Source organism: Triticum aestivum, chromosome 3B (genome assembly GCF_018294505.1).
Source record: "Triticum aestivum cultivar Chinese Spring chromosome 3B, IWGSC CS RefSeq v2.1, whole genome shotgun sequence".
Lineage (NCBI taxonomy): Eukaryota > Viridiplantae > Streptophyta > Magnoliopsida > Poales > Poaceae > Triticum > Triticum aestivum.
Window position 1 is genome coordinate 416,366,937 of NC_057801.1, and position 12,662 is coordinate 416,379,598.

A 12,662-nucleotide genomic window follows, 5' to 3' on the forward strand; every position below is an offset into this window, starting at 1 on the left:
GGTCGGGGCGTGGAAGCCCATGGTGGACGCCGTGCACGCCAAGGGCGTCGTCTCTTTCTGCCAGCTCTGACACGCCGCAGTCGGAAGGACGCCAGGTCGGTCTCTCTCTCAAGAGCAGCAGTAAGAGAGAATTGTTGCATTGTAGGGGGGCATGCAGATGCAGTGGGCGTGCATTGTCGGCAGCTAGGAGCGCAGGGCGAAGTGGCCTGCAGCTCGGGCACGATGTGCCGTGACTGCAATCTTGACTGCCGTGACGACGGGTACACAACAGCGACCGCTTGGGTGGGTTCAGTCTTGAGTTCGTGACTCGCCATAGCGGCAGATCCCAGAGGCAACCACGGTTGCAGTATCCGCCAAGCTGTCGGTGCGTCCCGCTCTAGTCATCTCCTCTTCCATCGCTATGTCCCGCAAGCTATTGGTTCAGCTGCCTGCGGCGGTCGTGTTTGTACGCGTTTGCTAGTAAGCGGGATCCCACTTGTACCCACATAATTTGCGCAAGTCGTGACGGGATGACCCGTGTTTCCCATCAAACCGTAGTGGGATCAAGTGGGCTAAAGGTGGGAGTCCCATGCATCGTCCCACTTGCAGCCTGAGTTCCAGGACAGCGACAGTGTCAACATAGAGCAAAGACTACATGAAATAATAATAATAAATTCACCAAATGTGAAAGCATATTACACATGTGGAAGAAAAAAACTCAGTTAACACTGACGATTATTTGGCTGGACAGACCGAAATACAATATCAATGTCCATTAACTTGGCTAATTTACAACCATGGGGACTAAAAGTTGCAAAAGTAGGGCAACCCCCAGTACATCCAACTACTGCAAACAACACGTTCATGGTTCACAAAGTTTGAGATTAACAACTGTCTTATGCCAAAAATTGTTGTAGTCCAACAAGCGTGCAGGTAGCTATCTGCGACAAAAAGAACCACCAGGCAACAAATTCAAGATCGGCTTCGACAAAAGAATCGTAACATCCTGTTGCTGCCAAGCAACAAACCGTGGCAGCGCCTCATTGTAACTGGGATGAAAGGTTTTGGCCTTCCACCATATGCAAGATGACAATGAAAAGGTACAAGCTGGAACAGAGATAATCACCGGAGATTGAAGAGAACTCAGCTCCCAATCAATAATATTCTCTTCAAATGAATGCATCAAGAAGTTAATCACTGCGCACAAAACACCTTCTCACTTGGATATCTTGCCGTGCACTTTGGTTAGTTGGGCACTGGCTCCAGTTCCAAATATATTTCTGTTCCAGCTGTAACCAGGCAGCAACTAGTTGGCGCGTTTACCTCATGCTAAGGTTGCTCAGATCATCCACAACACGCACGGTCCCATTCAAACTGTGTGCGTCTCCCTCAAGTTTTGCTTGTGGGCTTGGTACATCTCCATTTTCTGGTGAACTCTCGGAAGTACTGCCGGGAATATGTGCAGTAATAGCACTTTTCACACCTTCGAAGTAGGTTGAGCATGGAAAATATTCAGCACAGCGTACCTTCCACCCTGCAGAGATACTGAGGTTAATCCTGACAATATACAATTAACAATAAGAATCTACTGGCCCGGTATACAGGCAAACCATACCAGGCCAGCATCCAGCGCAGTTCAGTATTGTAAGTAATCAGTTTTTCTCAAATATATGTATTCATTTTAGCAACCAACATATTATAGCAGCAGAAAGAGAAGACTTGTCCATTGCCCTAAAAAACATAAATGTAAGGTGAAAATAAACAGTTTGGGTATTGCCATATTGAAACTTACTGTTTGCAACATCATGATCAGCAAAAACAGTATCCAGCAATTTATTTACATCAATACAATCTTGAATGCCCCATTCCTTGATGGGACCAAGCACACCATTTCTGCAGAAAGTTCAGATGATATAAATACTATGTACACAGCAAGGGAATAAAATCAGAGGCATATTCTTCTTCCATATCTTTACCCTGACGCTGTGTTATTTGTTGAGTCTTCAATTAATTTAATCGCCTGCAGCTTCTTATCCGGCTCCAAGAGGTACATCATTTCAGCTGCAGCTGCTCTGTGTGTCAAAGAAGCTAGCAAAGAACCATTTGAGTTAGTAAAATTCATGGTCAAGAAAAGGTCCATAAACCGAAAAATGAAGATAATTACCGTTGTGCTTTTCAAGGAAGTTTATATTTACTTCAACAAGAGATTTCCCGTGTAATTGCCTGCAAGAACTCGCTGGTCAAATAAACTGGAGTAAATGCATACTAATAAAATTAATCACCATTTCAGAACCTTAGATCTGGCCGTTCAGCTTCCAGAACGCTCCATATTAATTTCTCAGAATCAGTTCCTGGGGCCGGAAGATTGTTTATCCTATGGAAGAATCTTATCTGCAAATAAAATAAAGAACAAAGTTGAATATATTTATAGCGAACAGTCGGCTCATGATAAAAAAATAAATGAAATATGAACAATATGTACACATTCCATATTAACACATGCTAAATACACTCCAAGCATGGTAATAGTAATGCTAACAAAGCATTACTAAATTCTCGACAACAAACAATAACCTAAACAGATTAGAAGCTAAAAGGTAATCACTAGGTCATAGATAGTGGCAATAAACTCCTAGTCATCCATTTCCAAAAAGAGGATTCCATTTGTGGTTTATGCAATTGGTCAACAAACATACTTGGTAGATTTCATTGAATTGAACAAGTTATATCCTCCAGAAGAATTTTAGCATTACAAAGTAATGATTCCTGTAATATAATGGTCATTCCTTACAGGGCAATTACTCAGCAACTGCAGAGTATACACCGGTAAAAAGTTGTACAGGGTTCCACTCACCAACTTCTTCCATCCAAACCAAGAGAAAAAACTCAGTTCAAAAGGCACTGCTAAATTCAAAGTGCACCCAGCGTTTATGGTCTGACTCCTTGAAGCAACACAAATAAAAGAATAAACCCAACAAAGGTAAACAAACTGTGTTGCTTCCAAACAAATATGCAGATTTATAGTGCCAATCTCAGGCTAAAGGAATATAGATAAAAATGCACAGTCAAACCAGACCTCTAGAGAAAATGATCTTGACGCACTCACAAATACAAAACGAAAAATAATTTTACGGCGTTCCGAATTTTGATAGAAAAATCAAAGGTTCAATTTTGGATGCTTACCAAACTTCGGTGACTGTCTGGATTATTTTCGTCCAATTTAATGAGCTGTTTGACCGCCTGTGACAAGAGATAGATAAAGAAAACTAAGCAGCCTATATAACAGATTAAGATAGTGTATCTAGTTCAACTTTTAAACACTACTACATCTGTTCCTAGTTCTCCCTCCGTAACTTGATATAAGACCTTTTTTGACACTATCAATAGTGTCAAAAAACATCTTATATTAAGTTACGGAGGGAGTAGATAATTATGTTTGCAGGTAAACTTTCCTGTAAAAAAAATGTTTGCAGGTAAGCTTTGTATACCACAATTGCTCTGATAGAAGTACTATTAGTACATCTGTCATACAAGTTCTGAAGTATTACGAAACAAACTAATATATTGCTGTAAAACCTAATGCTTAAAGGCGGTATATTTAGGAACATCTTCAACGAACGAAACAATTTCCACTTTAAAACAAAGCACTACGCAAGCACTATGCAGTACTATTTTTAATGTGCAGATCACTCGGTTTTCATCTTCCACAACCCCACATACACCAACTAAGCAATAACGGCAGGTAATTTAATGGCGTCATAAAGACCCATAAAGAAACATGATGTAGGAAAGATGAGCATCAGTCTATCAACAATATAAGGAAAGCAACAGATGTTCTCTCAATTATAATCAGCATACCATATCTTAAATTCTTAATGGGGTAAAATTTATTTCCAGCAAAAGAAAAGGAAAAAAACAGCAGACTGGGATATCGCCAAAAATGAGGTGCATAATACCATACCTGAAAAGCGAGTAAAACCTTTTGCTTTCTCATGTTAAGTTCAAATGAAAGTATATGAGTTTCTAATGAATCTGACGAGTTATTCTGCAGAAGCTTCAAATATTTTGTGGCTTCTGCAAGTGGATCTTCAACCTGGAAACAGAAATGCATAAAATAAAGACGAAATCATTCAATGACCTAAAAAGATAAAAACTAATGTTTCTAAAAGTACAATACTACGAGTACAACTGATCACATAGAAAATGAATACCTGGACCAATTTTTCACCGTGTGGGTCCAAATCAACTGGCCTTGCTTGTTGTTTCTTCCCAGATTTCGAACTGTTGGTTGAAGTTGTTTCATCCTCTTGTTTCTCTTCAGCCTCCTGAGGAGATTTAAGGGCAAATTAAGACAGACTTAGCAGTGATACATCTAAAACAAAGTTTTGGAGGTTACCCTTTTAGCTCGAGCTTCTGCCTTCTTCTGTTTTTGCCTCAACTTCTTCCGCTGGGCAGCTGGCAGTTTTGACAACTCATCATCCTCCTCAGCAGATGATTTTAATGGAGAATCATGTAATTTCATGTAACACCTACAATTTTCAACAATAGCTTTAGAAAAATCTCTGAAGGGAAGTACAAAATAATTGATAGAAAGACCAATAGGAACCATTACCTGATAGCCCCTGCAGCAGCCTTGTGAAAGTATTCATGAGCATGCAAACGGTTTTGAAACTTCAGCATAGAAACATACGCCCGAAGTGTCATCTTCCGTAAGCAATATGAATGGAAGTCAAACTGATCTTCAGTCATATCAGTGTAATGCTTTTCAACAGCCAAGAAATTTTTCAGAGCCCGGCCAAGATCACCTTGACGAAAATAACTCTCGCCAGAAGCAAGTTCATACCTAAAGAGATCGTCGACTTAGAGAGTGAAGAAAAAAATACATTTAATGGTGGAGGAGGGAGGGAAGCATGTACCACATGCACTGCATGTCATGGAGATTATTGTGCTGATCTCCATCTTTTGTAAACAAGACAGCAGTCTTCTCAGCTAGCCCGACCTTCACAAGTCACAAAATAAGCAGTAAAATGTGTAGTGTTTGCTGAGATAAGGTTCGCTGGTGTCTGTTTTACTATTACATCAGTGGAACCGTGCAAAAATGTAGTTGTGTTTCTAATTGAATATACCTGATCGGCTTGAAGCATCTGCATTACACACTCGCTGTTTAAATAACGATCAGCAAGGTCCATGGACCTAGCTTCATCTGCTAATGCTGCTGCTGCAGAAAAATTGCCAGCATGTTGCAAAATATTCCCCTGAAATAAAGCATGTGCACTAGCAGAGTTATTTACAGAGAATTATGCCATTTAAACACAATGTACGGTGAAACAAAGTAAGAGTAGTTACTACTCCCTCCGTTCCATAATATAGAAGGTGCACATGCTTTTCAAGATTTAAGTTTGACCATAGATTTAACCAATGAAATGTGGGTTTTATGTCATAAAAAACATACCATTGAATTTGTATCCGAAAGAAGTTTTCAATGGTATAATTCTTCAGTAACATGATTTACGTCTAATTGATGGTCAAAGTTTTATCTCAAAAAGCGTGTGCACCTTATATTCTGGAATGGAGGGAATATTATTTAGATGGGGGAGAAGAGGAAAAAAGTACGAGTGTAGGACCACTACATTGGAGAAAGAAAATTTTGCAGATTGGAAAGGTAAGACAAGAAATGGTTAGCAAGGGTAAACAACTCATTTTTTAGGAGAATGCAACAGAAATATGTTGGGTATTTCATTATTAAAGAGGTGGAGGGGGATCCAAAGAAAGACAAACCAGCAGTGCAAGATTACAGAAATGTAAAAAATTAGGATAAAAGTGTTTCTCTAAAACAGCAGGCTATATGTACTCCCTCTGTAACTTAATGTAAGACGTTTTTGCAGTTTAACTTGAACTGCAAAAATGTCTTGCATTAAGTTGCAGAGGTTGCATTAAACTAGCAATTGGCACCAAACGAAACCATTTAAGTAAGAATGAAATTTCAGTTCAAAAGAACTGAAATTTACAGAAAATCCTATATTGGAGAAATGGTGATGCTGCTTAACTGCATACTAAGGAAAACACACGTGCACATGGGGAGAGAATTTACCTTTATGGAGTACAAATCAATGACAGTTGGCGTGTGTAAAATGGCCTCGTCAATTTTATCCAGAGCAATATCATACTGGCTCCTTCTGTCATAGTGCTGCATCATGACATGTGACAAACATAACAATGCAACTTCAAAAGATATATTTGAAAATAACTCGGTGGTTTATCAGGTAATATGCAAGTGTTCACGCCAAATGCTAACCTGAGAAACCAACAGCAGAGTCCACATGAGTGTGGATGGAGGTTCCATCTGCAAACTGCAGGAAGAAACCGTTAAAGAAATACGTGACAATTTACAGATTAAGTCAAAACTACAGATTCAGGGACAGCTCAAACTAGCAATGGCTAGTGCTAACACATGACTACTTCCAAGGAGTATGATAGGTAGCAGGTTTTTTAAGAAGCCGCATGCTTGAAAAGAATGATAGAACACTTTCAAGTTACAATTTGCTGCATTACAGCCGAGAACGGTATAGGAGTTCTGACAGCATCAAGATTCTGCACAATTTGGCATACATCAACCATACCAAGTTTCACGTGCATCATTGTTCCTAGTGTAAGAATTGTTGAGAAGATGCCTTGCAGAAAAATCCCTCTAGATACACATTCCAGGAGGATTCTAGCACATTATTTTTTGGCTTTTTGCATCTTTAAAGACGTCAACTAAGTGATGAGCAGCGAAGTTAATTAACCTAATATTGCAGTAGAAGCGTATAACCATATTGTTGTGCTACTACATACATGTTCGCTAAGTTGACTAAAAATCAAAAACGATCTCAGTTTTGTAACAAAAAATTCAAAACCTGATATCAAGTTTTGCCCGATAAAGGTGCCAAGCAAAAATTTTACAGTTTAAGATGAACTGAGAATAGTGACCAGGCAAAAAGGATTACCTTCCAGGAAAGCATCCAGAAGTCCTAATTGAATCTTCTAGCTTAAGAAATAATTGCTCCAATATGTTTGCCTGTTAATGAGATTAACAATTGTCCCGTAAATGGTTTGTAGCACAAACAAGAAATAAGAAAAAGAAAATGCTGTTGACTAGTATAACTTGTGTTACCTTGCCAGGATGCTCATAAAGCGGGCTTAAATCAGAGAAAAGTGACGGCACTCCCTAAAAGATATGGGACACATTACAATCAGCAATAACAATGAGTAACAGCATGCTCTCAGTAAACCAATAAAAATCTGAAGGCAACATGTTACACACACAGCCAGAGACCATGAGACACCTTCGAGGTACTAACAAACCATCACTTTAAAATTTATATGATTACCTTGGTTAATAGAGGTCTGACATAGTTATCTGCTGCCTCGTGGAATTTCTCACCTTCTAGGAAATCAAGAGGTATGCGCTGTTGCACAGAGGGTATGAGAAAAACTTAGATTAATAAGTTGTTGGTTATATGGCCTACTTACAGTCAATACGTATGAGAAAATAACATTTAACTTCGCATGTAAAACAAAATATTATCATGAAAACGCAAAATAAAATGATGTATGCCTGCATCAAGGGTAATTTTGCAGTGTCCACAAAGGTCTCAACCATGGATAGGAAGAACCAACAAAACTGATATCAATGCAAATGAGATTACAATTTTAGATGGTTTACCTTAACAGCCGATGACCAACTATATTCTTCCTTGAGTGATTTATATAATGCACTTAATCGTTCAACATCATCAGCGGAATATTGACCATTTTCAGAGTATAGGCCAAGGCACTTCTGCACAGCTATGAGGTACCTGAATAAAACAGTACAACGACCAAATCTGGAGTATCAGAAGTAGGTTGACCATACCAGCGAGGACTGTATACACATTACACAATGCAGTGAAGTATAGTATTTTATTCTAAGTTGCTAACACAGAAAATAGTTACAGAACCCAGCTGGCATCAGACTTATAGGTCAAATTTTGTGATAGTTTCCCTTTTATCACGACGTGTGGCTCTTATTGCATTATGTTACGAGGGAGATTAATATCACCTTCCGAATCAAAAATACCAACATTTAAACCTAGAAGGGTTAGGGTTTAGGTGTGAGCCAATTGCTGAAGAGAGGTCAATCAACTGTATGCAAAGTTTTGCCACACAGACATTGTGTATGTGGAGGAAGACGATCAATTGCAACCAAAATCAGAATACAAGTACCGTAGTTGGTCAAATTGCTCAATCGGCTAGATTAAATTTGCATCTGGTTATAATAAAACGCTATCTAGGTCACATACATGAAAATAATACGGTAAGATGGCAATTCACCAAAGCTTCTCAACGCATGTCTAGTGATAAAATTTAAGCTGGTTAAATAAATAATAGCTCCTAAATAAAGGTTTCCTATGAATGACAGCAGCACCTAAAATACAGGTACCTATGTAAGTTGACAAATATAAACATAACATGTAAACAAAATAGCAGCATAAGTACATAGACATAAACTACCAACAAAGACACGTGAGAGAACGAGTACAAGCAACTTACTTGTAGTTATCAGGATTCATAAAAAGGAGGGACCTATATATTTTCTCTGCCTCCTCAAAACGGCTAAGTTTCAACAAAATGCAGGCCATTTGTTCTCTGAATGAGAGCTTATCAACCTAGCAGACAAAATTCAAGAAGCGAAAATGTTACAAACAGTTCTACTTTCTTCCCTTCAAACATAGAAAGATACAACTTACAATTTTACTCTCCATCTTGTGCATCTCCTGAAGGGCTCTGTCCAGCATCCCACATTCCTCAAGCAACGATATCTGTGCAACAATAATAGCAATCAATAGTGAAATAATGTGAGCTATTTCTTGAGTTAGAGCATGAAGAAAGCTTAAATTAAGGGTGGAGCAGGGAAAGGTTGAAGACAGATAATTATATAGCACACTGAAACCATGTCCTTCCTCCAGTCACAAGTGACATTTGAGAAATTGGCATGGAGCCCACAGCACAACTTCGACCAGTTATTCTATTTTCATTATTTATGTAAAGGTTAGTGATGTTATAGTTATGAAGGACTGTTTTTAGACTATACATATCACCTCCATATGTTCAACTTAAATGTTCATAAAGATATTGATGACTGAAGTTAGCATTGTATATTCTTTGTTTGATGAAGTAAGAAAAGGTACTAGATATGAATTGACTGATTTAGACAACAAACTTTATCTAGCACGAGGAACTGGGGGTAAAGTAATAGAACTAATATAATGCACACAGAAAGAACGTTACACCAAAAATACTAATAAGTATGGTAACTCAACATGTAAAGAAAATCCAGATGGGACAAAATTAACATAGCAAAAAAAACAGCCGTGTCAAAAAGATAGGCAGCCAGTAGTACTGTGGCGTCAGGATTACAGAATGCTTATAAACCATTCCCAAAGATTTCTTTTGAGAGCACTACGTCAGCAATTACATACAGGTTTAACAATAACCAAACCATGATATGACAAACACGTAGGATGCTATTGATATCTGATCTGTCAGGAATTATGACAAGGGTTCACTGTACGCTTAAAGTAAACCAATACATTATTACTGGTACTGCAATGCCGGCTCAGAAAAGGGAGAGAAGTGTACCTTATACAAAAGCATTTCACCATGTTCATATCGCTCGTTTTCTGGGGGATAATCATCTTCCAGTGTCCCCTCATATGCCTCCAGAACTTCTATTGCCTTTGAAGAGCTGCAGGTAGGTACCAGAAACAACGACATTAGTGGTGAATTTTTGTATCACAGAGGTTACAGCCTGCCATACATGCAATAGTACGCAGCTTGTGAATAATGATGCAAGAAAATCCTCACAACTGATATAGCAAGAAGGTAAGACAAAAATATATTACTATTGATCTGCCAAAAAAGTACACATGTGGAATTATGTGCATTCATTATGCTATGCTGTTTTGGCAGCAATTCAATAGACGACGCATTATAGACATCCAAAGTTGGTCCATACTTAATGCTGACATGTGCCAGATCACACAAGATCTTACTTGAATTCAAAAGAGGTTCAAATAGTAATGTCTGGTACTGGAATTTTATCATTCTATGTTTAACATATGAATTGAGCTGGAGTCCCAGGCCCTATTTGCTCAATTGGTCATATGGTTTAATTGATTGATCTAGATCAACTCAACATAACCAAGAAAGTGGCATACTTGGAACTCAAATGATGAGATACGGCAAAGCCAATCCAGTTCATGCGGTGGTTTGGCTTTAATGTCAGAAGCTGTTGTCTAGTCTCAACAAAGCCAGACAAGTCCCTCATTTGCGCCTGTGAAAAAGAAAAAAATAAGATTCATTCACTGGAAGGCAGAAAACCTTTATTTCTAACACATCATATCACTGAAAAACAAGTTTCATGTAATGCTAGGAGTGCCATGTAATGTTACCAATACTGGTAACAAAAAAAAATGTCCAACACAAAAGTTGGTTTCACTTATCCAGTACTAAGAGCTCGACAAAATCAAATGCTTGGAATCCAAATATGTGCACATGCTTATTGGCCAATTCATCAATGATGAACAATAGATGAAGTATTACCATGAGGGGGGGTTAAGTTGAATGCATGTATATGTTAGGTGTGAATTGGTTTACCCAGAAAATAGGGGGAAAAGCAATGGCTTGTTGTACCAACCTGGAGAAGTGACAAGTCACGCAAAATTTCAATATTGTCTGGATCGATCCTCAAAGCATTTCTGTAACATTTTATAGCTTCTCTGTATTCTCTATCTGATCTGTAAAGTAAACCATACACATGCCAGCACACATGACTCTTCAGATCATTCTGCAAATGTTTAATTCGATCGATACATATTAGTTACATTTTTAATCAACTTAATCGTCACAAAACAAAATTTGGACTAAATCTGTTGTGATTAAGAACCTTCAAGCCACGGCGAACAAGCTCGTATGCTTCAGATTTCCGATCCATACAATTTAGTGTCAAACCTTTCATCGATAAAGTTTCTACAAGAAACAAGACAAAGTAGTATGCGATCAGAGGAGGCTGCATGGAGCAAGAGAATAACACAAAAGGTTAAACAAAATCAAATGCTATCTTTCTGACCTCCATGTTCGGGAAACTTCTTTAATATGGAATCTGCAGCCTTCAGCCCTTTCTTATACTGCTTAGTTTCATATGATTTCTGTGCATGCAAACATAAAAACATCAGAAACTTGGGAGTACGGAATGTTAAGAGGGGGACATGCCATCATGCCACAGTAGATACACATGCAATCCCGGTATGAAGCAGAGTCATGCAAGACTCAAAAGTTGCACTGTCTGCATGTCTACAGTGCAAATTATTGTAAATTTTAACGGTTCTATAAAAGTGTTATCAGAAATACACTCAAATGATCAAAACACTAAACAAGAAACCCCAGCTACTATAAAATGTTCAATGTTGTATCCCTCCTGCATAGCTAGTAGAGTTACCATAAAAGGTTCAACAGGCAATATAGTAACACAACCGGCGACCAGTATTGGCCTTTCAGCTATCACCAAATGCTACTGGACAGTGTTAAGATGCAAGTTCACATGACAAGATAAAATTTATTAACATGAAACTACGAGAAGGAGTTGATGTCAGATTAGATATAACATGACACTGAATTCATTACTATGATTGAACTACAGATATCAATAAGGTCCAGAATACATGATATATTTGGCTTTTAGCACCAGCAACTTCACAAAGTCAGCCTTGCGGGATAAGGTACATGTCGACCCCAACTGCGAAGCAAACTAGCCACTCTACTGGCGAAACGACCGTCTCCCAAGCAAAAGCTTCACTGAGACACCTACTGATCTAACCCTCGCAAATCAAAGCTTCACCTGGGCCAGACACCAACCCAACGACCCGAGCAATCACCTAGGCAACGAAACCCCTGCGCACGGCCACTCCCCTAGAGCATCTCCAATCGCTTGGCTGCATCCAGACTGTCGAATCGAGCGGAGCGCGGCCACGGAGCAGCGGATTCAGAGGCCGAACAGATCGATTCGAGTAGCGAGGGGAGAAGGGAGGGGCGGGGTGCTTACGACGATGACTTTGAAAAGGTTGGCCTCCTTGGCCGGGAGCGAGGAGCCCATGGCTGCGGCGGCGCGGCGCGGCGAGGCGAGGCGAACCCTAGGGGGGCGGGGGTGAGGCGAGGGTTTTGGAGCCGCGAGGCGGCGGGTGGACTGTCTAAGTTGTGGTGTGGTGCGTGCGTGGCCGCTTCGGCCGCAAGGAACCCTACCCGTCTCTTTGTGTCGCTGGAAGCAACGATGACCCGACGCGAGACTTGTACAGAGAGCTAACTGTGTGTTTTTGTTTGTTTTTCTTTTCTTTAGATTTAGATTCGAATCAACGAGCTTTATTGATGCTTAGCCAGGATTACAATCACATGCTGCAGAACATCAGCGAGAGAAGATGGAATGCAGTTCATCCAAAGAAACACCTTTTCTGGACTCACTTGCTGTTTAGCACATGTGTGACAGTGTGAGCCGCTTCATTCGCATCCCGGCTAATATATCTCATATAGGACATGTTCTGATCTCATCCGACTTCACAAAACAAGCTTCCTAGCCAGCTTCTTGCTTCACCTAGCGATCCCCAGACGTT

At 39.6% G+C, this 12,662-nt stretch overlaps 1 protein-coding gene across 1 annotated transcript; it reads right to left on the bottom strand.

The window, feature by feature from the left end:
- Nucleotides 1-631: 631 nt before the first annotated feature.
- On the bottom strand, nucleotides 632-12,341 carry LOC123070131 (N-terminal acetyltransferase A complex auxiliary subunit NAA15). Its single transcript, XM_044493157.1, has 26 exons — nucleotides 12,101-12,341; nucleotides 11,129-11,207; nucleotides 10,946-11,028; nucleotides 10,697-10,846; nucleotides 10,218-10,333; nucleotides 9,640-9,745; nucleotides 8,748-8,819; nucleotides 8,551-8,666; nucleotides 7,685-7,817; nucleotides 7,350-7,427; nucleotides 7,133-7,186; nucleotides 6,966-7,036; nucleotides 6,275-6,329; nucleotides 6,071-6,166; nucleotides 5,106-5,234; nucleotides 4,896-4,978; nucleotides 4,592-4,822; nucleotides 4,376-4,508; nucleotides 4,191-4,304; nucleotides 3,941-4,072; nucleotides 3,163-3,219; nucleotides 2,273-2,370; nucleotides 2,144-2,202; nucleotides 1,956-2,067; nucleotides 1,772-1,872; nucleotides 632-1,513 (listed from the first exon to the last, which is right to left on the bottom strand). Exons 1-26 carry the CDS (start codon nucleotides 12,149-12,151, stop codon nucleotides 1,299-1,301), a joined length of 2,724 nt encoding a protein of 907 aa, XP_044349092.1. The 5' UTR covers nucleotides 12,152-12,341; the 3' UTR covers nucleotides 632-1,298.
- Between the last annotated feature and the right edge of the window lie 321 nt (nucleotides 12,342-12,662).